The sequence below is a fragment of the Cercospora beticola genome, chromosome 4 (genome assembly GCF_033473495.1).
Source record: "Cercospora beticola chromosome 4, complete sequence".
NCBI classification, from domain to species: domain Eukaryota; kingdom Fungi; phylum Ascomycota; class Dothideomycetes; order Mycosphaerellales; family Mycosphaerellaceae; genus Cercospora; species Cercospora beticola.
The window spans coordinates 2,370,626-2,395,718 of record NC_088938.1 but is presented as its reverse complement, the minus strand read 5'-3'; the positions used below and the strand labels follow the sequence as shown (position 1 = coordinate 2,395,718).

The 25,093-nt window shown below is 52.7% G+C and overlaps 8 protein-coding genes across 8 annotated transcripts; 3 read left to right on the top strand and 5 right to left on the bottom strand.

The window, feature by feature from the left end:
• Positions 1-922: 922 nt before the first annotated feature.
• On the bottom strand, positions 923-1,711 carry RHO25_006581 (uncharacterized protein; the record flags this gene model as incomplete). The annotated part of the gene is made up of 1 exon (XM_023597399.2): positions 923-1,711. The coding sequence occupies one exon, from the start codon at positions 1,709-1,711 to the stop codon at positions 923-925; it is 789 nt and encodes a 262-aa protein (XP_023452710.1).
• Positions 1,712-3,855: 2,144 nt separating this feature from the next.
• On the bottom strand, positions 3,856-5,673 carry RHO25_006580 (uncharacterized protein; the record flags this gene model as incomplete). Its single annotated transcript, XM_023597398.2, has 1 exon — positions 3,856-5,673. One exon carries the CDS (start codon positions 5,671-5,673, stop codon positions 3,856-3,858), a length of 1,818 nt encoding a protein of 605 aa, XP_023452711.1.
• Positions 5,674-7,094: 1,421 nt separating this feature from the next.
• On the bottom strand, positions 7,095-10,372 carry RHO25_006579 (uncharacterized protein; the record flags this gene model as incomplete). Its single annotated transcript, XM_023597397.1, has 5 exons — positions 7,095-8,091; positions 8,142-8,517; positions 9,328-9,372; positions 9,542-10,279; positions 10,330-10,372. The coding sequence occupies 5 exons, from the start codon at positions 10,370-10,372 to the stop codon at positions 7,095-7,097; spliced, it is 2,199 nt and encodes a 732-aa protein (XP_023452712.1).
• A 1,125-nt stretch (positions 10,373-11,497) lies between these two features.
• On the top strand, positions 11,498-12,999 carry RHO25_006578 (uncharacterized protein; the record flags this gene model as incomplete). The annotated part of the gene is made up of 3 exons (XM_065602805.1): positions 11,498-11,504; positions 11,764-12,144; positions 12,299-12,999. The coding sequence occupies 3 exons, from the start codon at positions 11,498-11,500 to the stop codon at positions 12,997-12,999; spliced, it is 1,089 nt and encodes a 362-aa protein (XP_065458877.1).
• Positions 13,000-14,072: 1,073 nt separating this feature from the next.
• Positions 14,073-15,172, top strand: RHO25_006577 (uncharacterized protein; the record flags this gene model as incomplete). Its single annotated transcript, XM_023597394.1, has 3 exons — positions 14,073-14,511; positions 14,563-14,762; positions 14,816-15,172. 3 exons carry the CDS (start codon positions 14,073-14,075, stop codon positions 15,170-15,172), a joined length of 996 nt encoding a protein of 331 aa, XP_023452706.1.
• Positions 15,173-16,399: 1,227 nt separating this feature from the next.
• On the top strand, positions 16,400-16,735 carry RHO25_006576 (uncharacterized protein; the record flags this gene model as incomplete). The annotated part of the gene is made up of 2 exons (XM_065602804.1): positions 16,400-16,503; positions 16,558-16,735. The coding sequence occupies 2 exons, from the start codon at positions 16,400-16,402 to the stop codon at positions 16,733-16,735; spliced, it is 282 nt and encodes a 93-aa protein (XP_065458876.1).
• An 822-nt stretch (positions 16,736-17,557) lies between these two features.
• Positions 17,558-19,610, bottom strand: RHO25_006575 (uncharacterized protein; the record flags this gene model as incomplete). Its single annotated transcript, XM_023597393.2, has 5 exons — positions 17,558-18,362; positions 18,409-18,424; positions 18,482-18,923; positions 18,979-19,421; positions 19,478-19,610. 5 exons carry the CDS (start codon positions 19,608-19,610, stop codon positions 17,558-17,560), a joined length of 1,839 nt encoding a protein of 612 aa, XP_023452707.1.
• A 2,162-nt stretch (positions 19,611-21,772) lies between these two features.
• RHO25_006574 (uncharacterized protein) lies at positions 21,773-23,538 on the bottom strand (the record flags this gene model as incomplete). Its single annotated transcript, XM_023597392.2, has 3 exons — positions 21,773-22,682; positions 22,736-22,903; positions 22,988-23,538. The coding sequence occupies 3 exons, from the start codon at positions 23,536-23,538 to the stop codon at positions 21,773-21,775; spliced, it is 1,629 nt and encodes a 542-aa protein (XP_023452708.1).
• Between the last annotated feature and the right edge of the window lie 1,555 nt (positions 23,539-25,093).

Below are 25,093 nucleotides of genomic sequence, written 5' to 3'. Positions count from 1 at the left end.
TCGAATGGGCGTTAGTCTTTGGTAGCAGAGAGAAGCAACTTCCAGAAAGATTATTGTGAGCGTGTAAACAAATGAACTAATGCGCACGTGCGGCCGTGCCCGAATGCGACGGCAAGCGCGATCCGACCCCGCGCTAAACTGCATCCGGCCTCACGTGCGTGAGCTGTGCAGTCTTGTGCCACGACCACGATCGCCCACGAGTGGTGCGGAACGAGAGGCGACATCCGGAACGCCAACAAGAAATACTCATGATGCCACAATGCTCTAATTCGGCCCGGTCGCGCTCGGCAGGACGGAGACATGGACACGCACATGCACACAGCAATACGCACAAGTGACGGCAGGGGTGGATGCAGCACGATGGTAGTGTATGCAACTTTTCATATCAATGTTCATGTACAAGTAAGCTGCCCTGGCTAAGCCAGAGATGAAGCCTATCTCAAGACTCGCCAGAGCGCTGTCGAAGCAGAGTCCCATTTGCCCTTCCGCAGGTATTCGCGCCATGTGAAGAACATCTGACAGCAACGCCCTTCATCTATTCCCAATAAACATTGTCATCATCAAGAAAATTCGTCAAAAGAGTGGACGGCAAGGACTGCAATCCCCATGTGATCGTCGTCAGATTCGTCAAAGAGAGGTCCCGCCAGGGTAAAGTGGTTGCTCATGGTAAATGTAAAGAAATAACGAGAGACTGTGGTCGGAAAGCTGGAGCATGTTGTCGGGTGACAGCCAAGAAGTATGAGCAAGAAGTAATGTCTTTCCTTTCGCGTCGGTGACATGTGCATGCTGGTGGCCATGCAAGTGGATGCTGCCAATCCGCTTTCAGGTGGGCGAAGTCGGAAGCACCGCATCTGCAACTCGTCGATTTCAAGATTCGACGCGTTCGATTGCGTGGGACCGCATGATCCGTCGCATTGATCATCTAGATCCAGACTGGCTCGACCGGCTCCTCAACCAGGTAATCGTAGACCAGACCTTTGATCTCCAACATGTAGTCGTCAATACCAAAGCAGGCCAGTCCGTGAGCCTTCATGAAAATTTTGTCCTCCTCGGCCTCGGCGTCTCGCACCGCATGGCTCATTTCCTCTGCAACAGCGTCCAGCTGTGCCAGCTCATTGCCAAATGGATTGTCGTCCCGAGATACGTCAGTGCCTTGGCTCGCCATCCCGAAAAATTCAGTCGAATTGCGTCGCACCAGACTTGCTGGTGGTGACATAAGGCGCTGCACGGATCGCTTACGGTGGACGTTCTCATGGGCCTTTTTGGAGTGCGAAGGGACTCGCTGTGGGATCACAGGAGCGTCGGTCGGTGTTGATGTCGTTCCGCTTCGAGACCGGTGCACGGTCTTGGGGTCGACACCAGGCTTGAAGTAGCAGCTGAGGTGGTTGGGCTCTGGCTCGGGGGTCATGGGCGTTTCGTCGATCGACGACGTGTCGGTGCCATCGAAGCTCAAGGATGGAGCATCGCTGTCTTCACCAGTGCTACTCGTGGCCGACGCCGGTGTGATGTTGCGCACGCGGATGGGTGTTGTGCCAGCAATGTTGGGTGCATCATATGACAACGGATTGGTCGTGGATATGAGAGCAACGGGCGACGAGATCTGAGATCGCTTGATCGGTTTGGCGTTTCGTTGCGTGGCTGCGCGTCCGAGATTGAAGTTGGGCGTCGAGTTGTTCTCGCGCTTCGTGGTGAAAGCGCGTGCGAGCGACATGGTGGATCGTTTGGTACTCGGATCGTGGTTGCCGTTGGTGTGCGTTGCAACGTTCAGAACGCAGAAGGTCCTCCGGGCTCGCGATATCGATCAAATTCACGTGTGTTGTGAAGAAGTGCCCGGCACGTCACTCGAATGAGGGTCGTCAGGCTTTGAGAGTTTGCTGCAGATTGGCTTTGAGCAAGCTGAATCGTGGGATCCTCGACCTTAACAGAGAACCAGAAATAGCTCTCTCGTCGAAGATGAATCGCGAATAGCAGGCGCGTTTCGATCAACGGTGCGACTGTCACGGACAGTAATCGATCTGTTGGCCGACTGGGGCACGAGCAGATGAAGGAATGTAGAGGGCGACGAGACGCAGTATGCGCGGTGGTGGTGGTGGTGGTGGTGGTGGAGCGAGTTTCGCAAGGGAGTGGGTTGGCGGCAAGCTTCGCTGAAGTATGTCCAGTGCCGCCGATGGAAAGAGTGTGGGAGGGGTGAAAGTGAGTGTCACGCTCGCTCGCTGCCACAGGCGCGTCTGTCAAAGAGAGAGTGAGGGGGAAAGAGAGGGAAGACTGGCGCTTGGAGCGAGTGAGACAGAAGCGCAGTCTGATGAGGTGTTGCGACTGCGAGAAAGTCTCTGAGATCGGGCCACGCGCTAAGCAGTTGCTGAGCTTCTGGTGCGTGGAGGGAGCCCGTCCAGCGAATCACACTTGCCGCGGGCAGTCAGCGCTGGCAGGCGCGACCAATCGCCGGCGCCAGGTCGTCACTGCCGAAGCAAGCCAGAACTCCGTGTGACAAGGCCTGTGATCCTGTTTCACCAACACGCTCGCGAGCCACTCGCAGCGCCCTGTCCTCCACATCCCTCCACTGCCCTCCTGACGTCCCTCGCTCGCTGCACGACGTTTCATCCACTGCTTCTCCCCGTCCATCGCACTGTGTGCCATTCGTGGCCGCCCGGAGCGCCTTGCTCCTCCGCAGATTGCTAGCGCAGTCGTCGATATATGGTCCCGCTCAGACATGCTCATCAGGATGCCTCGCGACTGATGAATGTGGCTGATGACGGGATCAATCCCACACCGTTTGGGTATGACTTAGAAACCACCACCCCCGATGCGGACACGCCTCACGCAACTCGGCCCGTGTCTCATATCGACACTATCGAAGAACGCACGCGTGCCTCCATCGCGCAGTCGCGCCAACATGTCAGAAGCCAGCCCGCAACGGACTCCGAACTTCGACTCCCAACTGGCATTCGCATTGTCGATTGAAGCACTCTCCAACCAGCAGCATCGATCGAGAAACAATTGCGCTTCTCTCAGCACCTCATCACCTCATGGCCAGACCATTCCTGATACCGTGATATCCAACATCTCTGACAAGCTAACAAGTTCTCAAACCAACAGTTCATCAATCCTGGTCCACCTAAACCCGCACACAAAAGCACTGGCCTCAAAACGATCTTTGGTAATGAAGCAGACCTCGTGGCGATCATACGTCTTGGCACAAACTTGACTCGCCAATTCTCCGACTGCACGACTTATACAAACTCTGCAACATCTATACGCAGTAACTGCAACTTGTGAACCGTGCTTCGTAGGTACAATTTCACACTGTTGCACCGAGAGCAGGTGGCATCACCACGGACTCCGGCATCATCGTGGCGGAGTCCGAAGAAGCATCTGCTCGTCCTCTGCCGCCGCACCGACTGCACTAATTGTCAAATGCATAGTCTTCCAAGTGGAGTTGAAGGCGAGAGTCGTATCGCCGAAGCATGCTATATCAGAACAATGTCATTGCTCTGCAGAAGGCCCGTCAACTCAAAACGACTTCATTGCCACGACGACACAAAAAGCAGGACCTATTCGATCGTTAATCGCATATTACATGTGTAGCAGAGTCAGCTTGAATCAATTAACTCGTCATTCCTTTACACCGGGCCTGCCGACTTCTTGGCCCCAAAGCCTCATCACCACCTGGCAACGAAAGATGGACACTGTAGAAACAGCAAAAGAGTCACAGCAGGCGAGCGTGGAATTAAAACTCTGACACAGGATATCCACACGAATTTCGCATGTACAATCGAAAAGGTTCCCAACATGCAATAAAAACTCCCGCTAAACGAACACATCGACACAAAAATTTTCCCAGTCAGAGCATCAACATCAAAGCTCATCTCTCCCGACTTTGCCATTCCCCATCTCTCCTTTCTTCCAAGCCTTGATGTTGTCTAGCGTGGGCGGTCTTATCTCCCACACTCGTGGTCTCACTGGCAAACCCAACCAGAAATCATACAAACGTCCAACTTCACTGAACACAATCGAGGGTAACATCAAGGGTATCTGTGACCACGACCAGAGCACGAACTTATACGCCGTCCACACATTGTCGAACTCTTCCCAAAAGATCTCCGACACGGTCTGCGAGGTGCGTTTCGGTCGCGGCGGGGTGGCAGGCTCCGTGTCGAAATCATCGAGGTCGTCGAGCGAGGAAGCCTGCGATTTCGACTTCTTGTATGAGGATTCGGCCTGGCTCTTCGGTAATGGCGTCTGTTGTTCCGCAGCCTCGACCGATTTGCCAGAAGCCTCTGCCTCCATCATGGCACGGAAATGCTTGAGATGATTGATGGCCGAGGAGATCTTGTCGAGCGTATTGATCAATGCGACCAGTTCTGTCCGCCTGAGAAGTGGCTTCTCCTCGCCCCTTTCATCGTTTCCATTTCCGAATTCGAACAAGACCTTCAACGCTGTGCCGAAGCCATTCGTTTGAATCTTGCCCCACAAGCGACACTTGTCGCAGCCAACACAGTCCATCACTCTGCTGACGTTGCGGAACCGATTGCGGAAGTCTTCCTTCAGGCTGATGCCGTTCGCAGTCTGATCCTGGAACATGACACTCTCGTCGAAAATTTGCGGTCCGGGTGGGATGGCATTTGCGACCGTGGTCACCATTTCTCTTGTGAGAGCATCCTGCGAAGCGTCGCCTGTGCAAAAGACATAATCTTGCACGTAGTCCCGTAGTTTGCCCACGGCTCGCGATACCAGAGCAAAGTTGAAGTAGATGTTCGATATCCGGTCCTGGCGATTGTGCAGTCTCTCTTTGTAGCATGTCAAGTTTGGCCCCCACTCTCCTGTCTGCTGGTTCAGGTAGTCGTAGCAGAGATGTGTTGAGATGGAAGCGTGCATTCCAGAGATCACGCGGTAAAAGACACGCTTCTCAAGGCACTCGTCCTCGAAGTCGAGAGAATCTTGTGGCCTTCCAGAACTCGCGGCCTGCTGGCGATCATGGTCCTTGATCACCTGTTTGAGCTGCAATGCCGCTTGTGCTTCACTCTGCGCATCACTCGGCCCTTGTGACGAGCGCGCAAAGCAGTTTTCCCGGTATATTGACTCCCAGATCTGATGTGCGCCTTCTCCACTGTAGCCGGTAAACCTCTCGGGGTTATCGAGTAAGCTCACATAGTCTCCTTTCGCCGTGGCACTCTCATCCTCGGGTACACAGTAATCCCTTTCGTCGCACTCGTCGTCGATCTCCACCACGCAACTTTCGCCCACTTTCTCTCCAAGCTGTCCCTGTAACGGCTTTTGCTTCTCTTTCGTCTGTTTGCCTGGATGTTTCGCCTTCGGCCCCTCCAATTTGGACAGTTCCGCAGCCCTCCATATCTCCGGCACGTCCTCCTCGTTGTCAAGTGTGATTACAGCGCATGCTCTATTCCCACACATGCCATTGTCGTCATTCCAGAACGGACACTTCTTGTTGTAGAGGTTGAGGCGGTAGTATGAGAAGAAGTCGGTGTTGTTGGCAAGATTTCGCACGTATGGGTTTAGTTTGATATTGAGAGTGTCGAGGTCGTGGAAGGAGGCGCAGGCATCGGATACCTTTGCATCGGGCTCAAAAGCGCATTGCTCGGACGAGAGTGTCTCGCTGAGGCCAGACTGCAGGAAAAGGCTGGCTGCCAGCGCCAGCAGCGAGTGTCTCTGCATGGTGGAAGTGCTGTGTCCGGTTCAGGCTTGAGCGGTGCCTGAGTCTGTCGGAAGGTTATGAGCGGCAGCACTCTGCTCGAGAGATGAGCGAGCAGGTGCGATTGATTGCGAGCGGCGGCCGCTTCCCAGGATATGGCTAATGACAGTCTGATGCGGAAGGTTTAATAATCAGAGGACAGACAAAGGAAGGGCGGAGGCGGAGGAGGATACGTATGTACAACAACAAGAGGATGAGGAAAGCTACTCAATTAGTAGCATGCTTACAACGCAAACGGCAAACGTGTTCTGTCCCCAGTCCAAGTTGCTTCAGGCAGAGTGCAGGCCGGTGGGAGTGAGCGGGCTCAGACCAGACCATTGCCTCACGCCCGTTCCGTGACGCAGGCGAAAGGTGGCTTTTCTAAGAATACCCTAAGTTAGTGCACTGACGGCCAGGCCCGCACTCCGCTCCCAGTTCCACCAAGTTCAATTTTCTGCTTCCTGCGCCTCCCGCTTCTTCGCCGCCGACATCTCCCTCGAATCTCTCACCACCAGCCTCACCATGTCTCCGTGACATGTCACGCGAGGCCTGTCACTTGTCCTTCATAGCCGTGCGCTGAGCCACGACTCCCTACGAGAGCTCGTAGTGAATATGGTACGTCAGATTATCATCTCATCTTCACAATCCCTCCCCTACATGATGATCAAGTTGTCCTTTGCGACGACATACCTAGTAGCTTTAGGAAGAGCCGGAAAAGGCATGGCAGGTAGCGGCCAACAGCATCGTCATATGCTCGCGGTCACCTGTCGTCGGTGCTTAAAAATTTAGGTGTCTGAAATCTTGCAACAATATCGCTGCCATATCTACGCATCACGCTCATTGAAGCATGTGCTGACATTGTTCAATAGATAGGGCCTTGGCCGTTCTCCCAGGTGGGCGACGTGTTTGAAGTGAAACCGGTAGTGCTGCCTTGCTGCCAAGGAGGTCGTTGTGATGGCGAGAATTGAGCTGCAGTATTTGCTGTATCAGTCTCATCATGGACCAGAGCATCTCGCTTTCGTTGCGAAGACTGCTTGATGCAGTGACGGAAGCTCATGAACGGTAAGGTAAAGCTCGGATGATTCTCATCTGGTGTCCAGAAATATACCACCAGAAGCACCTTTGTTCAACGGCAAGACCTTCATTTCATCCTTCACAAGTCTCAATTCAATTCATTAGATGCATGTCCTCAAAAGTATGTCCTTGCGAAACTTTCTGAAGCAATGCAAGAATCTGTGTCAAGTATGTCCGGACTCGCAAGCCGGGAACGAGAAGTTCTACTCGAGGAGCATTAGAGAATTAAATCAGTCCATACACACATCAAACTTTTCCTCTTCACAACGGTCACGGATCATCCACAACTCTCCTCAATACATTCCCTCTGCTGAATGAGAAGCTCAAGCCCTCAAACATTTACCCTCATCGCCAACCCTCCCACTCCGACTCCACAACCCGCATCCGTCCCCTCACACCCAACATAAACCTGAAACTCTGCATTCCCCGCCGTCGCCATCCCAGTAACATCCACTTCTACGACTCTTCTCTCCCTCACACCAAACACAGACCACGCCCATCCATTCACGCCAGAATTTCGATACAAGGTATTGTAAATCCCGGCATCACATGAGCAGGACGAAGAGACATTGAAGTAGACTGTCCCTGTGAGTCGGAAAGTCTGGTTGAGAGAGATCGGCAGAGGTGCGATCTGAGTGAGGTAGCCGGAGGTGAAGGTCGGTGTCACCGGAGAGAGGGTAGAGAAGGTTATGACGGTAAGGCGTTGCTGCTGTTGCTGCTGCTGCTGTTGTTGTTGGGGAGTCAGGCCAGGTGTTGAAGGCACTAGAGAAGAGGGCATCATGTAATTCATGAGCGCCGTGACGTTGTTTAATGTTCCAGGCGGAAGCAGTACAGTGGCGATGCTAGAAGGGGAGAGAACGTTGTTGTTTAAATTGGGGTTTGGTCGCCATCGCCAGTACTGGAGTCCTGAAGTGAAGTTTCCATCGCGGAGGATCGAGGTGCTGGGGGGAGGGACAAGAGGGTTGGCCCCAAGTGAGGGGACATTTGTGTAGAAGGCGACAGAGTCGATGGTCCAAGTAATGTTGAAGTTTCCGCTGCAGTACATGAAGAGTATGAAGCGGTTGGCGTCTCGCGTTGTGGTTCCGCTGGCATTGAAAGTACTGGAGAAGGCTGAGGTGAAGCTGGTGAGATTTGGATTGAAGAAGAAGAGGATCTCGTAGTCGGTCTGAGCGTAAAAGTTGCAGAAGTTGTTTGGTGAGATAGGTCCTGAAGTGCTGAAGCTAAGGCTGAGAGTCATGTAGTATGAGAGTCCGGCGGATATGTTCACGGCTTGTATCAGCTCGCCTGCTTTGTAACCAAAGGAATCGGCCAGGACCCAGTAAGAAGTGCTGTTACATTTGTCAGATCACATCAAGCATAAGGTGTGAACATAACTTACGGTACACCAGAAATTCCTTCTATACTGAAAGTGTCCGTGGTCCAAGGGCTAAGAGACCCCATATTTTCCATGAAGTCGCCATTAGTGACCAGCTGTGATCGATTGCCGGACACCGTAGGTCCACTCATGCGTAACGCGGAATCTACATTGTAGCCACTTGGCTGGTTGTCACGCAGCATTTTGGTTTTGAGATTGCATTGTAGCGTGTCGCTCCCAAAGTAGCCATATGTGATACCAGCACAGATTGAGCCTTGGTTGGAACAGAGGTTTAGGCAGTCGAGATAAGAATTGACCGCTACAGGGATGAGTCCGAACACGTTTTGGCTATTCGATGAGTAGCCTTGATTGCACACGATCAGGTATTGGCTTCCATCTTCTGTGAGATTAATTTGGTCAGTGAGTGAATCTCTCCGTCAGATGTGTGAGCGTACGAGCCGTAAATGATTGTCCATCAGCAGCTGGACATGTCGGGCCAGTTGGGACTGGCGAAGCAGCAGTGGTACTGCTCGGTATTTGTGATGAGTTCGGAGTCGTTGAAGTAGACGTGGTTCGAATGGTCAATATCGATGTCGGACTCAAGCCGAAGGAAGATGAGATAGATGATGTTTGGATCGACGAAGCGATCAAGCTCGCAGATGCGACAAACGAAGTTGAGAATGTGTTAGAGAACGAAGGTGTCCCGAAGGAGACAGAAGAAAGTGATGTGGTCGTAATTATTCTTGAGGAAGACTGTGAAGATGAGCTGGCAAGAGCTGTGGTGGTAGTGCTTGTCGTCCTTGTGACCGGGCACAAGGGAAGTCCCAAACCACCACATAGCAATGCCGCCATTGCTTGCAAGCATGTTCGAAGTCGTTACTCGCGACGTCCGTAGAGGACGGTCTTTGGTCGGCTCATCGGCAGTGAGAAGGCATGGCACGGCATGGTTGCCGGTATTGCGGGTGCCGAATCTGTGTAGGAATGTGAGCGTGTCACTTCGGCAAGCCGAATGGGGGCATTGCATTTCGCGATTCTGGCGAATGTCGGCTACGCCGCCCATCAAATGATGCTTGAAATGTGTTGTTCGCGATCATAGCCCTTTTTGGGTCGAATGCCAATCTGGCCAGTTCGACTGCCTTGACACTATTTGTGATGCTGAATCTGCTGAATCTGCTGTGCTACATGTCAGTCATTGTGTCGTGATGCTTACCATATGGGCGACCATCTCGGGTCGAGAAGATGTATACATTTAGACCTGCGCATGAGTGTGTCATTCTTGAGAAGTCATCGGAATGATGCGGCATTGATCCGAAACTGCAGGGTAAGTCATGGAGATGGAGCAACTCGTTCAAGTCTTGGAGGAGACATTTCTGATGCCGGAGACTGTTGTCTGTTCGACATGCTCCTCATTCGAGTCATCTAACGCGCAGTATACCCGCCTTCAAGCCTGATGTCGTCTCCGTTGATATTCAGTGCTTCGTCTCTGCACAGGAAGTCGACTATCCGAGCAACTTCGTGGGGCTCAGCGAACTTGCCTGTTGGCACAGCTGCTTGATACTCCTCTCGCGCTTTCTGGTCGCTCCAGGCTTTTTTGCCCAGTTCTGTCCACACTGGGCCGGGACTTATGCTGTTGGCAGTAATGCCCCTCGGTCCCCATTCCGAAGCTTGAGATCGCGTCAGGCCAACAAGACCTGCCTTGCTCGCACAGTATGGTCCGTGGTTTTGGAGCGCGACATGTGCAGCCTGGCTGGCAATATTGACGATCCGTCCGCCCGGCGCCTGCCCCTTGGCACGCTGCACTGCGGCAAAATAGGTGTTTGCAAATGCCTGGCCAGTCAGTGTTGGTCCGTGAAGATTGACCATGTAGTGCTTCAAGATGTCATTGACATCGAATGTCTCCAGAGGTTGCAGATTGACATAGCCTGCAGCATTCACGAGAATACTCGGAAAAGCAACATCGTCCTTGGCAATGGCAGCAAAGGCTTCCTTGACGGACTCGTGAGAGGTCACATCGCAGGCGTACGATCTGATGTCCTTGGAGTCATTGCCGAAGACTTGTGATATAGTTGGCCCGACACGCGATTGCTCGAAAGGGGCGTACAACAATGCCAGTCGAGCACCCTGGGACCTCAGCAGCTTGCCTGTGACGGAGCCAAGACCGCCTGTGGAGGAGTAAGCACGACTTCCACCGCAAATCGCAACTGGAGCTTACCAATGCCACCCACGATGATTGCCAACCGTGACGAGTATGCCATTGTTCGCAAAAAGAGATATATGCTCCAGACGTGGTTGTTGACATGGCGTGTGGAGGTGTTTCTGGAGAAGTGGGGCGCGCAGCCTTCCATTTGCCGAGTTGGTGAGGAGCTTTGCATCCTCCTTTCCGCACACACCACGGCGACCTCATCATCTCCTTCCATCAACGCGGCGCAATCTCCCTTACCGGACTACGCATTCTGTCTCTGCAATGTATCAGCGGCACAGCGTGTATTGAGCTACGCACCACCTCCGACGATGCAGCCAGATCTCTTCCCAACAGCCAGCCGGACTGGCAACACTGTACATGAAGCTGGATGCCGCAAAACCTTTGCTGTTCGACGACTCTCTGCCTCATTGAGAAGACCCCGAAACAGAGCCAACACTCTATCTTCGAGAAGCTCACTCCTAGCGGAGAATTAGTGACGCCAGATATCAAGACGAATCAGCTGCCTGCAGAGTAACCTCCACCGCGAGTGACATGTTAACAAAGCCTTGTGGCATTTTTAGATCAGGCCACTCCACTACTCTTTCGTGTATCCATTTGACTTGTTACTAGTGCGCGCTCTGCAGCCCGTATGCGAATCAGTCGGATGAGGTCCTACTGGCTCACCAGCCGCAGAGCGACATATTTTGCCTGTGAACGCATCAACATATCGCGCAAGATGCTCTATACCCTACGTGGACTCCGAACATGGCTTCGCCCACCCGAAGATGTCGCAGTCCAAAAGAAAAATTCGAGGATTGCCTGGTAAATCACCTCGTAGCCTGTACAATCCTCAGACACCGGTCACGAGTCAAGACGGCGTTAGCGCGAAGAGAGAGGACTAGCGTGTAGGTTCTGCAAGTCATTGTCAGAGCTGATAAACCGGCACAATGACTTGAAATACACGATGCTGATCTCGAAACGGCTGTTCAGCAGCATGTAAACCAGTACCTCTGTGTGACTTGGGAACCAATGTTGCCAGCTTTAACTTGTCCTCAGCATGCCACCAACAACACACCACCTCATATCCATATGATCTCCTCGACCTCATGCGCTGGCTTGCAAGTCTCTCTGCCATATGTGCCATTTGGCTATGCAGAGTCAGCGCCCAGGCGAATGATTCGGCACCGGCGCTGTCCACATGCGTGGTAAGTAACTTTTCTGCACCCATCCGAACACACTGCTGAGAAGATGCTTAGACGAACTGCATCTTCGAATTTATCCCGGCCTCCGGATGTGGTGCGGATGCTGCGTGCCTGTGCGATAGCACCGTCTACAAGAATGCTGTTCAGAAATGTCTGCAATCGAGTTGTCCGGCCAAAGAGGCGCTGCGTACGTTCATCAACAATCAATCCGGCCGCTCATGCATCTGACCATGTGCAGTCGCAGGAAGGTACCAAAGCACAGCTTGCGGCGAACCCGTGCGGTCCGAGGATACCACAACACCGCGAGTAGTTTGGACCATGTTCGCCACTGCAGCGATTGGGGTCGTGGCACGGCTCATCTTCCGGAATCCTTATGCTAGAGGTCATGGCTACGGAGCCGACGACTGGACAATGCTTCTGGCTCTCATATTCCTCATACCCTTCAATGCCGTCGTCCACCTTATGGCGAAGGCGGGGACGGGACGCGATATATGGATTCTTGAACCCGAGAACATCACGATGCTGCTTCACACGTTCTGGATGGAGGGCATTCTGTACGCAGTACTGATGACGATCATCAAAGTCTCAATCCTGTTGCTCTATTTGCGGATCTGGGTCCACCGACAATTTAACCTTTCGGAGAGTCTGTTTCATCCTAATCGGCGTCAACATTGCGGCCGGAATAGCTATCGCATTGAGTGTCGTATTCGAATGCATGCCAATCAGTTATGCGTGGACGCGTGAGTTTTGGACACTGATGGATTGCATAAAGTACGCAAGCACTGACATTCGTATAGGCTGGGACGGCGAGCATCAAGGAACATGTATCGACTACTCAGCCCAATCTTATGCCATATCGGCCATCAGCGTCATCCTCGACCTGGTCACTTTTATGCTTCCGATTGGGAAACTGGCGAACCTACCTTTGTCGAGAGGGAAAAAGTTTGGGGTATGTTTCGTCTTCGCGCTAGGCTTACTCGCAACGGCAGCCAGCATCGTCAGGCTGGTGTATCTCATTAGAGATTCGACTTCTCCAAACTTCAGTCTCTGGCTCGCTCCTGTTGCTACCTGGACCTCGTTGGAGTGCAATTTAGCTGTAATTTGCGCTTGCTTGCCGGACATGGCTGGGCTGATACAAAAGGTGTGGAATCACACCTGCAAAGGCAAGAACTGGTCAACACGGCGCGGTAGCACCAATATCGACAACGTGCGACTCTCATCACTACACACGCCGGCACAATACTACGACGAAGGTGGGGCCTATCGTTACCACAGCATAACGCTTCCGGAAATAACTAAGGCATCCCTCAGACAGCAGATCTCTGCCGAGCATGTCGATTCGTTACGAGCGGGGCGGCCTGATAAAAGAGGATTTCGGCAGAACACAAACGAAATCTTCCTCGACGACGGAGCTATCGAAATGGCACCACGGAACTCACCCTACGAGCAAGCCTTTACCTCGCAACAAACCTCTACCTTCCGTCAGTACGGCTCCTGATCGGGCGTTGATGCGCTGGAAGCATAAGATCGTGCGACATCACCGCAAATGGGTTGGTGAGAAGTGCATTGATGAGGATGCGTCGTTTTACTGCCGAAGCTAGACTGGCCATTTTGACACAATCGGGACAGGATTTCTTATGCCGCAGCGGAAATACGAGAACATTTACCTCGTGATTTGCAGTGCTTGCAGAAGAGTTTGCACATGAATTAACAGACGCTGAAAGATATGGGTTGGAAGAGAGTAGAGCGGAACAATGAACAGAGTACAGCATGAATATGACGATACAGAGAATAACATTTGCCAAAGAAGCTGTGTAGACTTAGTGTCTATTGCGAGTATATGCACTTGTGCCTTGCTGTTCCTCCAGTCAGTTCTCGACTGCCCCAAGTCTCTGTAACGAGGTGCAATTTGGACAGGCCGTCCTGTCGTCTCTTGCAACATTAAGTGGAAGGACTGATGTTGAGATCGTCAGAAAGAGCCAGCATTATCCATCAGGCGCTGAGGCCATTTGGTGACTTCCCGTTCCGCTTCTTTTTCCGCCCTCGCTCTCCCCTTCCAAACCCTCCCCCTCCAACTTTCCTTCATCAACTTTCATCGACGCAACTACCCAAGACAACTCCGAGGAACTCTGCTTTTCACTCCCAATCGAATGCCTTGACTGTGTCGTTCGGACATTCGGGCACAAAATGTTCGAGACCGGGGTTCCTGGGCGATGACGATACAATGTACAGCTGCCAGATGTTACAGTAAGGATATCAACACTAATGGGCACTGCCTGTGGTCTTCTGGCGACACAATGGAGAGACCGATCATGTCGTCATTCGCGCGGTGTTATCAGAAAGTCAACGCGATTTCAAGATATGTTCGCAGCGACAGTTTCGCCGATTGAAGAAATGTCCTCGCGTGCCGTAGCGACGCGCTTTGCAGCTCCCTGGAGATCCCGCAGTCATGTTCAAGGATGCCGATCCGACTGTGTGCACAGCATACCAGGTACTTAACCTTGGAGCTGACACTGCAGTCGAGCTCAAGTTTCATCGCGAGCTTCTCCATCACCACACCATTCAATCAAGATGGGCTCCATCGAGGAGACATATGGAATCTTCCGCTTCGTAGACCCGGATTTGTCAGTATCGGCGTACGATAGAGCTATCTTCGCCAACCCGCGGCCAAAAAGGCTCGAGCAGCTCAAGCTTCCTTTGCACAACTTCTGGACTTCTGACGAAGTTGCCAAAGGCAATGCAGGTCTCGACACTCAAGGCTTCACATACATCAAGCATGCTTCGTCCTTGACAGCAGATGAAGTGTTCGAGGGCAGAAATGTGGAAGATGTCTTGGTTCCAGAGACCATCGACATGATGCTCAAACTGACTGGAGCTAAACACGGCGTTGCGCACAACGTAGGATTCCGCCGCAAGTCTGCAGCCAAGCAGGAGAATCTGGACTTCATTCCCATGAGAGGCAATGAGCTGGACCAGATCCTTGCAAAGATGCCCAAGAACCAACTTCTAGGTGGGTGTGATCCGTGAAAGGGCCTTAGCTCGAAGCTCATCGCGCTCGTAGTGAATGGAAAGGATGTGCAGTCCTCCAGCGAACCAGCACGCCAGTGCCACGTAGACACAACGCTGAAAGGGCTCCGCACGACTCTGCGGTCTGCAACAACAGAGATCGCAGAATCAGCACGAAACGTCATCGAAGCAGAGGATCTCCGCGCATCAGGCGTAGATGTCAGAGTGCCTCGTTTTGCTTCTTACAGTATCTGGGTATCGAAGCCTGCCACAAACGACCAAAGACTGACAGCTGACAAAAGACCCAGCGACCGTTGCAGACGGTCAAGCGTGATCCGATCTCTGTTTGCGATTATCGCTCGCTGGACATGTCGGAGCTCATTCCCACCGAGAATCGAATTCCCAGCGGCATCAATCCAGAAGGCGACTATGTCGTCGAAGCCTACACGGCACAGCCTCCGAAGCGGCCAGAGCTGCAGAAATGGTATTGGGTGCCCGAGCAGAAGCCCGACGAAGTGTGCATCATCAAGTTCGCCGATTCGGCCGCGGAAAACGATCCCAACATCGCAGCTTGTGGATTGCATGTCAGTCCTGTTCTGCCAGGCACTGAGAACGAAGAGATCAGACAGAGCTCTGAGACTCGAGTTTATCTGTTTTGGGAGTAGGGAGATGCATCAGATTGATCAACATGGAAAGCTTGCGAAAATCATTCGTTTGACTGACGAGGGAGAGCGACTGATATACAACTTGTAGGTGAGATGTAACAATTCGACGAGTCCTTCAGAGGATAACTGCAGGTATCCAAGCCGTTCATTTCACACGGTTACGTGCAGTCGGACTCGAGTCCGAGGGTCGGAGATGTCATAGTCGATGCCCTCCCTGCCTGGCTTACTTCTCCCCAACTCACGTACAGATTTCTTCTCCAAACTTCATCTCAGCCTTATGGACGGAGACTCTTCACATCAACAGCAGTGCACGCTTTTGCGCGCTCGAAACACGGGGAAACAGCGCTGCCATCCGGATCTTCCACGCGCCCGCCCACGCGCCCCGTCTGTTCCGACGAGAGCCCGTTCACTATGCGCGCCGCAATCAAGAGGGATAGACCATGCGTCATCCTCATGTTGGATCAATCCTCCCCACATCCTGTGGATGCATAAGCTCCCGGGACAAGGCAGACTTGCCAGCGCTTAAGTTCAAACAAGACCTTGTTCTCTATGCTAAATACGCCGCCTGCGCCTCTAAGCTTCGTTGGCAGAACATCTTCTTCTAATTCGAGCGAACAGAGTCATAACCAGAAGTAAGACTACCTACCTCAACGGTACCCAAGTGCGCAAGCCGTTTTCATCAGCACTGGCAGCCTCTTAAATTCCGTGGTGAGAACGGCAAAGAACTCCAGCTTCCACGTCAACAGGGCAACATACAAGAAGGAAATTCTCGGTGGGTGAGGCACAGCTAGTGCGGTGGAATCAAGAAAAGCCCCAACACTGTTGTGCCTTTCCTTCGCATCGATCTGAAACTCCAACAGCATTGGGTGGACTCGGCACAGCTAGTGCTGTGGATACACTGCGATTCTAACATTGTCAACTGCTGTGCCTCTCTACTCGACTCGATCAGACTGCGCTTTTCAGCGTGGAAAGATCGCATATAAGCCTCCATCTTGCTACTCAGAGAGATGGCCAACACGCCAATGGAAGCCTTCATCGCCATCTCGGACTGGATCACACGCTTCGCAGCCGATATAGGACCATTCATCCTCCTCGTCAACAATCTTTACTTCCTGTGGCAAGGCCAAAATGAGTGTCCCGACCGCGGGTTTTTTGCTCACAATGCTTTTACTGCTGCTTTCCTGCTCTATTGTCGATTCCGTCCCGCTGGAGAGCGCCCCCGTCGTGATGTACAGCGGCCACCCACAACCAGAGCGATGGATACTGTATGATCTAGAACAACCTTTTGGTCCTCTGATTGCTTCCAATAGTACGGAGCTGTCTGTGGAGAGGTATGTCGCTATGCAGTTCTGCTCGGACTTGAATGATAAACTGAGAACATACAGGAGAACCGCAGTCACCGTTTGCGAGCGTATCATAACTGTTGCCGCGGGTTGTGCAGTCAGCATCAATGCCATCAAGGATTTCAGCAAATGGGCAGCGGGCGTGATAAGTGGTGCCAGCAAACAGAGAAGCTGTGGAACTTTCAGTGGATCTATGGGAGGTATCTCCTACAGATACTAAGCCAACGGGAAGAACTGCGATACGACTGCTGAAGAGAAAACGATTGAGAGAGCGGTTTTGCATCATATTAAAACTACAGATGGTTCCAAAGTGTGAGTTCTCAACAAATCAAGTGACTCCGGTGGCAGTTCCTGACTAACTCTGCTACAGATGCTACACCGAGTGCCTCGATCTCACGCATGGTGGTACGTGGGATGGCTATCTTCTCATAGGGCCGTCCGCCAGCTTTGATGCAAATCAATACTGTGGGCCTCGGCTATCGCGCGACAGTTTCAAAGATTGCTCGAGTGGAGGCAAGAAGGATGCTAGCTAAGTGTCTCCGAGATCATTTAGAGACTGCGGCAAGATGGGTAGATTTTCTGGCGTTGGTAGAAATAGGATAGAATGGAGAGAAAGGGCGTGAGCGGACAACACTTACAGTGTGCACTCTCAAGCCTTCTGCATTCAACATATTGAAGCTTTTGAGTGACGTGTGTGTTTTCCTCTCGCATTGGTATTGGACTGTGAATCTACGACCTTTCTCTGATCAAAAGTTCAACTCGGAGCCAACGAATATTGCCCTCACAAATGTGGCAACGAGTCAATTCTGAAGAAACACCAAGCTGACTTCTTCAGCAATTGGGATTGGGCTGTGGCATCAGGTGCGGAAATTTCAAAATTAAGGCAGGCTAGGCTATGCTATGCTCGTTAGATGCGTATGCATGTATACATGACGCGCTTTTCGTGTATTTAAAAGCCGTTGCTCGTATATTTCGTTCGCGAACGTACGATGCATACTGTGTTGCAACATCGAAGGCCCACACGGTGGCTCCTTCAGCAACCTCACCTCCATGTGTCGCTCTGAGTTGCAGAACCCGCGCAATTCGCAGGAACCACATAGTATCTGTTTGGATCACTCTCCCATCGCACGCTGCCGTCCTGCTGCTTGCGAATGTACTTGTAGTTGAAACCGCCGCGAGCTGGCAAGCCAACAGTGGCAAACCACAAGTTGTTGGTGCTGGTGTAGTTCTGCGCGCTCAGTGCAACTGCTTTGTTCGTGTCCCAGTTACCAAGCTCGGCAATGCCTCCGGTGATGAAGACGGACTCGCCGAAGTTGGTGGTGACGGTTTCCTTGAAAAGAACATTTGTCCTGGTCGGAGTTGCAGAGCAGGCGCCTGTTGTTGAGGTGGGCGTGCTTCCGGGTCGCGAGAATGTGTTTGTGGCTGCCACACAAGGACCATTTGCAGAGCCGCCGGAGCATGAGTTTGGCACTTGAGCAGAGCCGGCTCCCCAGCTTGACGGCAATACGGCTTTCCGTGCGTTCAGCGCTGTCAAGAAAGCAGCATAAGACCAGGTCAGATCCACGGCGGACAATGGTGAACCATTTGATCGTGAATATTGCTCAGCTAGAGCGCCATTTTGTGGCGTATATTGCTGAGCATTCGCAAAGTAGCTGTCTGCATATGCCAAGACGGCATTAATGACTGAAGTGAAAGTTGTGGTCGACGACGCATACGTGCCGGTTGCGGCTGAGGAATAAACGTCTCTGAAAAATGGCAGAGAGAGGTCCGTGATTGTGAGTGATCCTTGTTGACGCCATTGGTAGACCGCGTAATACAGCTGTTCGGCAGCAGCAAATGTGGCAAGGCTATACCATGTTAGCATTATTAGGCGTAAGCTGGCATTTCACTTACTACCAAGGATTGCCACCTAAGCATGAAGAGTCAGTAAAGCAGGCAACACGAAGCGAGTTGATTGAGTGCATACCTTGATACACATCCTCCGAGTACCTGCCCACGGCAACGCCCTTGCCTTGGGGAATACCGCTATTGATGGAGTAGATGGATCGGAACGAATCCGTCACTTGCTTGTGATTAGCCAGAGCCTTATCAGAACAGGGCTGGAATGTGTTCGCATTGCAGCCTATGGCAGAGTCAAAGAGGTGAATGCTGGTCAAGATCGAGTTAACGTCCTTGCCAGTTCGACCGCCACCAGTATTTGAGCGGACATAAGAGCCAGTCCAGTAGCTCTGCAAGAAACATAGGATCTGCGGTGCTTGTGAGCTGCAGTGTGCACACGACTGGCCGATCTGGGAAGCAAGCGCGGCGCCCTCGACCAGTGCACGATACTGAGAGGCGGTCGTGAAGAAAGACGAGCTGTTGACTTCCTCCCACAAGTCAAAGCCCGTGGCATTCCAATTGCTCGATACCTTCATGGCGATGTCAGCCTTCAGCTCGATCTTCGCACGTGTTCGATCAGCATACATATGAGAGGTCGTTCGAGACGATGGGCCAGATGATATCGCGGACCTGTGATGTCTGGCCTTTTGAGATCAAGTGGCGTGCGTAGGCAATCATGGCGGTAGCTCGCAGAGCTGGACCATCACGTTGTGGGCGTCCCCAATCTCCAGTGAATTGAGTGCCATCAACCTCGAACTTGGGCTCTCCCAGACCGCCGGAACAGAGGCCGCCGGATGGGTTGTTGACAGTCTGGAGCGAGACCTGCGAGTTGATGTAATCCTGAATGGTGCCTTCGAGGTTCGTCTGACCAGCCAGGAACTGGTCCACCAAGCACTTGATGGTCAAGCCAGCATCACGGGTCCAGGTGTAGAAGTAGGGAGGATCGTTTCTTGAAGGCGAGGCCACTACTATGCCCGGATATGCTCCCTGCACCTTGTTGCCTTGAGATCCAATGTTGTTCAAGATGCCTACCGGATATGTCAGTACTACACGCCAAGCCCAGCCTTCTGGTCAGCATATTGACCTTGCAATGCAACTGGACTCTCAGCCGCCAGCCACGACTCGAGCGAGCCTGTTGCTCGGGCTTCGAGGGCGTCTGCAGCTGGGAAGCTCAGGACACTGCTGATGAGTGGGAGGATGCTGTGGAAGGTCTTCATGATGCCGGAGACCAGGGATGGAATGTGAGGTGAAGTGAGGGCCAGTTCGGCGGTACATATACTCCCCCATCAGCAGACCGACGCTTCCCTGAACCAGAGCAGACGCTCCTGCTCGGTCATGGTCACTTGACAGCGCGGGTGTTCCTGAAACTATGCCACTCTTCGTGCTGATCGCTCGGCGCTACTGCTGTTCATGCTCGATGGATGACAGGCACAACTGGCGCTCAGCAGACGTGCGTTTGCTTGTCTCAGCTAGGAAGGTGTCGTACACTGCACATCGCCGGCCATGCAACGTCGAGCGGACGACAACGAGTGGCCGCAGAGGGGAAATTGGGTCATGAGCGACGGCCGCCAAGTCTGGTTTGGCTTTCGGCAAAACATCCACTTCGGGCCGCCCATCCCGCTCCTCCTTCCTCATCCTGCTGCCACATGAACGTCGTCGTCCTTCGTTCGCTTTTCTACCATTTGTTCCACCACTCGGCGATTATCAGGCTGTGCTATATCGCCTTCTTCTACCCGCAAGCCATCAACGCCAATGGCCATGACTCTGGCGTCCTGATCAGACTAACATTCCGAGCTGGCATTCCGTGCCTCAAACCTGTCCAGGAAACCAGCAAGGCCGGAGATCGTCCACGTACATATGGTCAAGCCGCGAAGTCTCTTGCCGAGGATTACTGAGCGTTTGCAGTAGCCTCAAGTCGTACGAACACGAGCTTCCCATCCAAGCGACCGGCCGCCGCGACCATTCTAGAGGCAACGACATATCGCGAAGCATAGTAGGAAGCGTGCGATGGTCCGCAGAATGAAGGCCTTGCAACCGTGAGCGAGTTTCACCTCAGGCTCTTCTGCTCCGAAGGTCTGTCGCAAGCTCGATCCAGACAGTCCTGGCTTTACGCAGCATGGTGGTCGGCTTGCCTCCAGAGAAGCTAGTCCGTATAGCTTGCACCAAGCGTAGCTGTCCGAGTTGACTGTCCTCACGCACGTCGATCCTATTCCTCCCCAGTCTCGGACGAGACAAACGTCAGAGAAGCTGGATTGGAGCTTTGCAGCGGACTGTCGAAGGAGTCAGAAGTCCACCAGTCAAGCGCTCTCTTGGCTGAGAGCGGGAGGTTGAATTCACCTTCTCTGCCAGCACTCTTGAAATTGCTGGGCATGCATGATGTTACTAGGTTGGCGTTGTGTTGCTCAGTCTTATGGAGATGGCCAAGTGCGATCAAGATGACGCAGGACGCGTGATGCATTGCATCCACCAGATCCTTGATTCGATATGAGCAAGTTCGCGTACCGGCAAGACGCAAACACCTTAACCCAGTACATTGCGTCGAAAAAGCCCGCCGCGAAAGCACATCACTTGCTCAACGAGAACAACTGCCGACAGCTTTCGATCTCATGACATCTCGGAGTTAATGCAACTCGGGGCCGACTGGTACTCTCTCAAAAACAACTTCGTTCACCGCAAAGGGTCAGCCGCCTGTTCGTTCAGTAGCTTCCGACAATCCTAAGCGTCATGCTACATACACACCGTTCTCAAACCCTGCATCTAAGTGCAGCATCCCTGCCCACACATGTTCCAGAACTAAGTAGTGTCCAACCTGATCTGCGACAGGGTGAATCAAAATATCTAGCAGAGAATGCACGTGTTTAGCTAGCAGTAGCCGTCGTTGTGGAGAAATCTAGGGCTTATAGTCGTGGATAATAGATGTTACACGATTGGATAATGGTGGCGCAGGTGGCTTGTCTTGGATCTCTCCCTTATTATTGGAATTGCATCATTAGGGTTTGGGAGTGATGGCGCCACTGACGATGAGCGATATGCCGGTGTTTTGTGTAGAGAGAGGTTGTGTAGGTTGTAGTGTTTTGGTAGTCGGGGAATCGCGGTCGGTAGGTGTTTCGTCAGGTCAATGGTGCTTACTGTCATCATCGGCGTGTTTGAATAGTGATCAGCCTCTAAGCAGTATTGAGGCGAGTTTCAGGAACGAGTAAGTGTATTGCTTTATGCAAGATTGAGAAGCTTGTTGAGCAACTGCCGATTGAACCTATGCACATGTGAAGAAAAGAATACAGATCGTGATGTGCCAGATGACATGTATCATCGTGATGTGAGAGATCTGCGAAGTATCGATTCACATTGCCATTGCCATTATCTCATTATTCGTGGAGTCCTACTTGCCGCCAGCAGCCTTCTTCTGCTTGGCCTGCTCGTAAGCAGTCTGCACTCCGCTCAAAAGTGCCTGATCAATCTTGCCAAATTGCACAAATAGAGCGTCCAAAACTTCCTGGTGGTTGACGTTCACCAAAGTACCTGCGATGTTGCTGTACAAGTGGTCCTTGTCCGTTTGCGAGAAACCTTGGTAGAAGAGTCTTGGTTGTTCATAATCAATGTCCTCGTCGATGGTGCTGAGCCATTGTACAGTTGAATCGCCCTCGATAGGAGACTCAATGGCAGTACCTGGGCGGTCGATGACGTTGATTGGGTCGAGGTACTCAGCTGGGAAGTTCAAGCGTGAGCCTTGGTTTCCAGTTGAGCTCAAGTGGCCGTCTCGGTCGAAGTTGGCGACGGAGGTGAGGGGGCAGTTGACGGGGATGTCTTCGGCATTGACGCCGATGCGGTATCGTCCAGCATCGCCATATGCGAAGAGACGGGATTGGAGGACTGGGTCGTTGGACGGCTCCCAGCCTGGAACAATGTTGGCTGGTGTGAAGTGAGATTGCTCAATCTCGGCGTGATAGTTGTCTGGGTTCTGGGTGAGGAAGATGCGGCCGATTTCTTGATATTCAACTCCAAGCCAGTCCTTAGTCAGGTCAAGGACATCGTATCGGTATTCTTCGGCTTGCTCGGGAGTCATGGTGGCGATGCCGACAGTCCACGATGGGTATTCGCCAGCTTCAATGTGGTCATAGAGGTCGGCAGTAGCCCAGGCGTCATTCTCGCCAGAGATCTGAGCTGCTTCGCTAGCAGTCATGTTACGGACACCTTGATCGGTACTAAGGTACACGCGAGTGTAGACCCAGGAGCCATCATCCTTGACAAGCTTGTAGGTATGGCCGCTCCATCCATCCATGTGGCGGAATCTGAATGATGATGTTAGTGCCTATCACCCATGAAGAGTGCATCTGCTGCCTACCCGTATGGAGTCCCGAGGTCGGAGAAGAGTCTCAGAAACTGCAGCAGAGATTCTGGGAATTGCGCCGGCCAGCTCCAGAAAGTGTTCCAGTCGCGCGCATTCTTAGCTGGATCTGTCTTTTGTGTGTGGATGAAGCGTGGAAACTTCGCAGGATCACGAATAAAGAAACTGTTCCATCATCAGCATCATTCTTCGACCTGTATGCCTACTCGGTATCACAGATGAGCAGTGAATCGATCATGTGAAACTTACACAGGAGTGTTGTTGAACACCCAGTCCAAGATTCCTTCTTTAGTTCTGAACTTGATTGCGAAGCCTCTGGGATCTCGTGCTTGATCTGCCGATCCTCTTGCGCCACCAACGGTAGAGAAACGCATCGTCACCGATGTCCTTGTACCCCTCTGGAAGACGCTGGCCGCTGAGAAATTTGAAGCATAATCGGTAGTGGCCTCGAAGAAACCGTGGGCGCCAGCACCTCGAGCGTGGACGACACGTTCCGGCACACGCTCGCGATTGAATGTTGCCAAAGTATCGATCAGAGCGGCATCTTGAAGTAGTAAAGGACCCTTCTCGCCCGCACGCAGAGCACTGAGTGGCGACCAGTTCTTCTTGCCATTGCGGTCGGTGTAGGTGAGGTCGGAATTGTTGAGGACTGATTGTTCCTCCTTGAGTCTCGTACCCTCAAAGAGGTCTGTTGTATATTGAGGGCCGGTCGAAGGAGGCTGTGTGACTCTGCGCAGAGAGCTTTGGGAAGCGTCTGCCAGTAAAGGCGTCGCCAGTAAGGCAAGAGTGGAGACCTTCATCTTGTCTAGGAAGCAGTACTCGAGCAATTGAGTGTTGGCAGAGGCACCAACAACGTAGAGGGATTGATCAGGTCAATGCCGGAATATATAGAGACAACCACACGCGAGGGTTGACTTTGCCGGCGCCGGATGGGAAGGTGATTCGGTACAACAGTGAAGTAAGTCACATCAGTGCCGCCTGCGCGGTGGCGCGTTCGTCCAGATGTGAAGTTCATCCCTACTAGTGTTGGCAGCACCGTTAGTTTGAGCCAAGATCCATGGACCGGGCAGGGAGTGATGGCTGCACAAGATTGTGAGCAATCAGCGCACGACCGCACGAGCCGTGGCCGTAGATGGGCAGCGAGCGCCGTTCTCTCCGTAGTCACGCTATCGCTGCTGCCGCTCTATAGCGTTGAGGGCTTGGATGCATAAGCACACGAGGTCGCAGGCGACGAATGTCCTTGGGCACGTGGTGATTATGCTGTGTGCGCAGTGCTTGAAGTGCTTGGCCGCGGCGAGATGCCCACGGGCACATGAGTGCTATTGGCCCTAGCCCGGTCAACGGGCAGAGAATAGCAGTCTGTGCAGTGTGCATGTTGGAGACGGGGAGCAGGCTCGCACCCAGGATACCCTTATGGGCGAGAAATATGGACCGCACGTGTGTGGTGGAACCGCCGACGAGGTCGTCGCGGTGGAGGCGCGCAATCAATCACGCCCGCACAGCAGCTTGGCCGCGCAGTCGCAGCAATGCTACGAGTGGCAAGCCGTCTTGGTCAGGTGAAGTAGGTCGCTTGGCGGGCGCTTACGATAGATGAATAGTCCGAAACTGCCCCTAGCAACGCCGGAGCCGTGACGTGCTTCGCGTCTTGTTCGGTGTTTCCTCCGCCTTGGGGCTTAAGTTAGCGCGCTGCGCTCCACTCTCACCACGCCAAACCGCGCCTCCTACAAACCGCTTTCACCGATCTGAGACCAGCTTGTGCCAGACTCCTCCAGCGACGACAAATGCCTCTCGCCTCCATGGCCATTTTCCGCAGCACCGCATGCACCCTTCCGCTGCCGGGCCTATGCATGCAACTGCAAATGTCCCGAGAACAGGCATTGCCAATTCTAGACAAGCTCCCACAGGCAGAAGCTCCACGAGATTGGAAGAAATCATCACGAGTCATATTCTTCGCAATGGTATACACTTTTGCGACAGCTCCACGCGCTCTGCAGACTGCGTGGCTAGCTGGCCCTAAAAAACCTTGTCAAAATAGTAACGACTGAAGATACAGTACCTCTGGGAAAGAGCATCGTTCGGAGTATGTGCGGCACCCCATCTGGCATCTGCAGACGAGGATGCAGCTTCTCCGGGCTTTGCTGAAGAGCCTATTCGTCGTCGACCATCCCCGGCTGCTGGCAAGTGAATGGATGAAGTCGGAATCGGCCAATGCTCCAATTGACGTGCTCCCAATGGTCACCAAGTCCCGCATGAGGATGACTGATCCAGCTCATTACCACCTTGAAGACAACTCAATCTGTCACGGTTCTGCCGGAATCGGGCTACACCAAGTCCGCGAATGAGGGATTATTCATC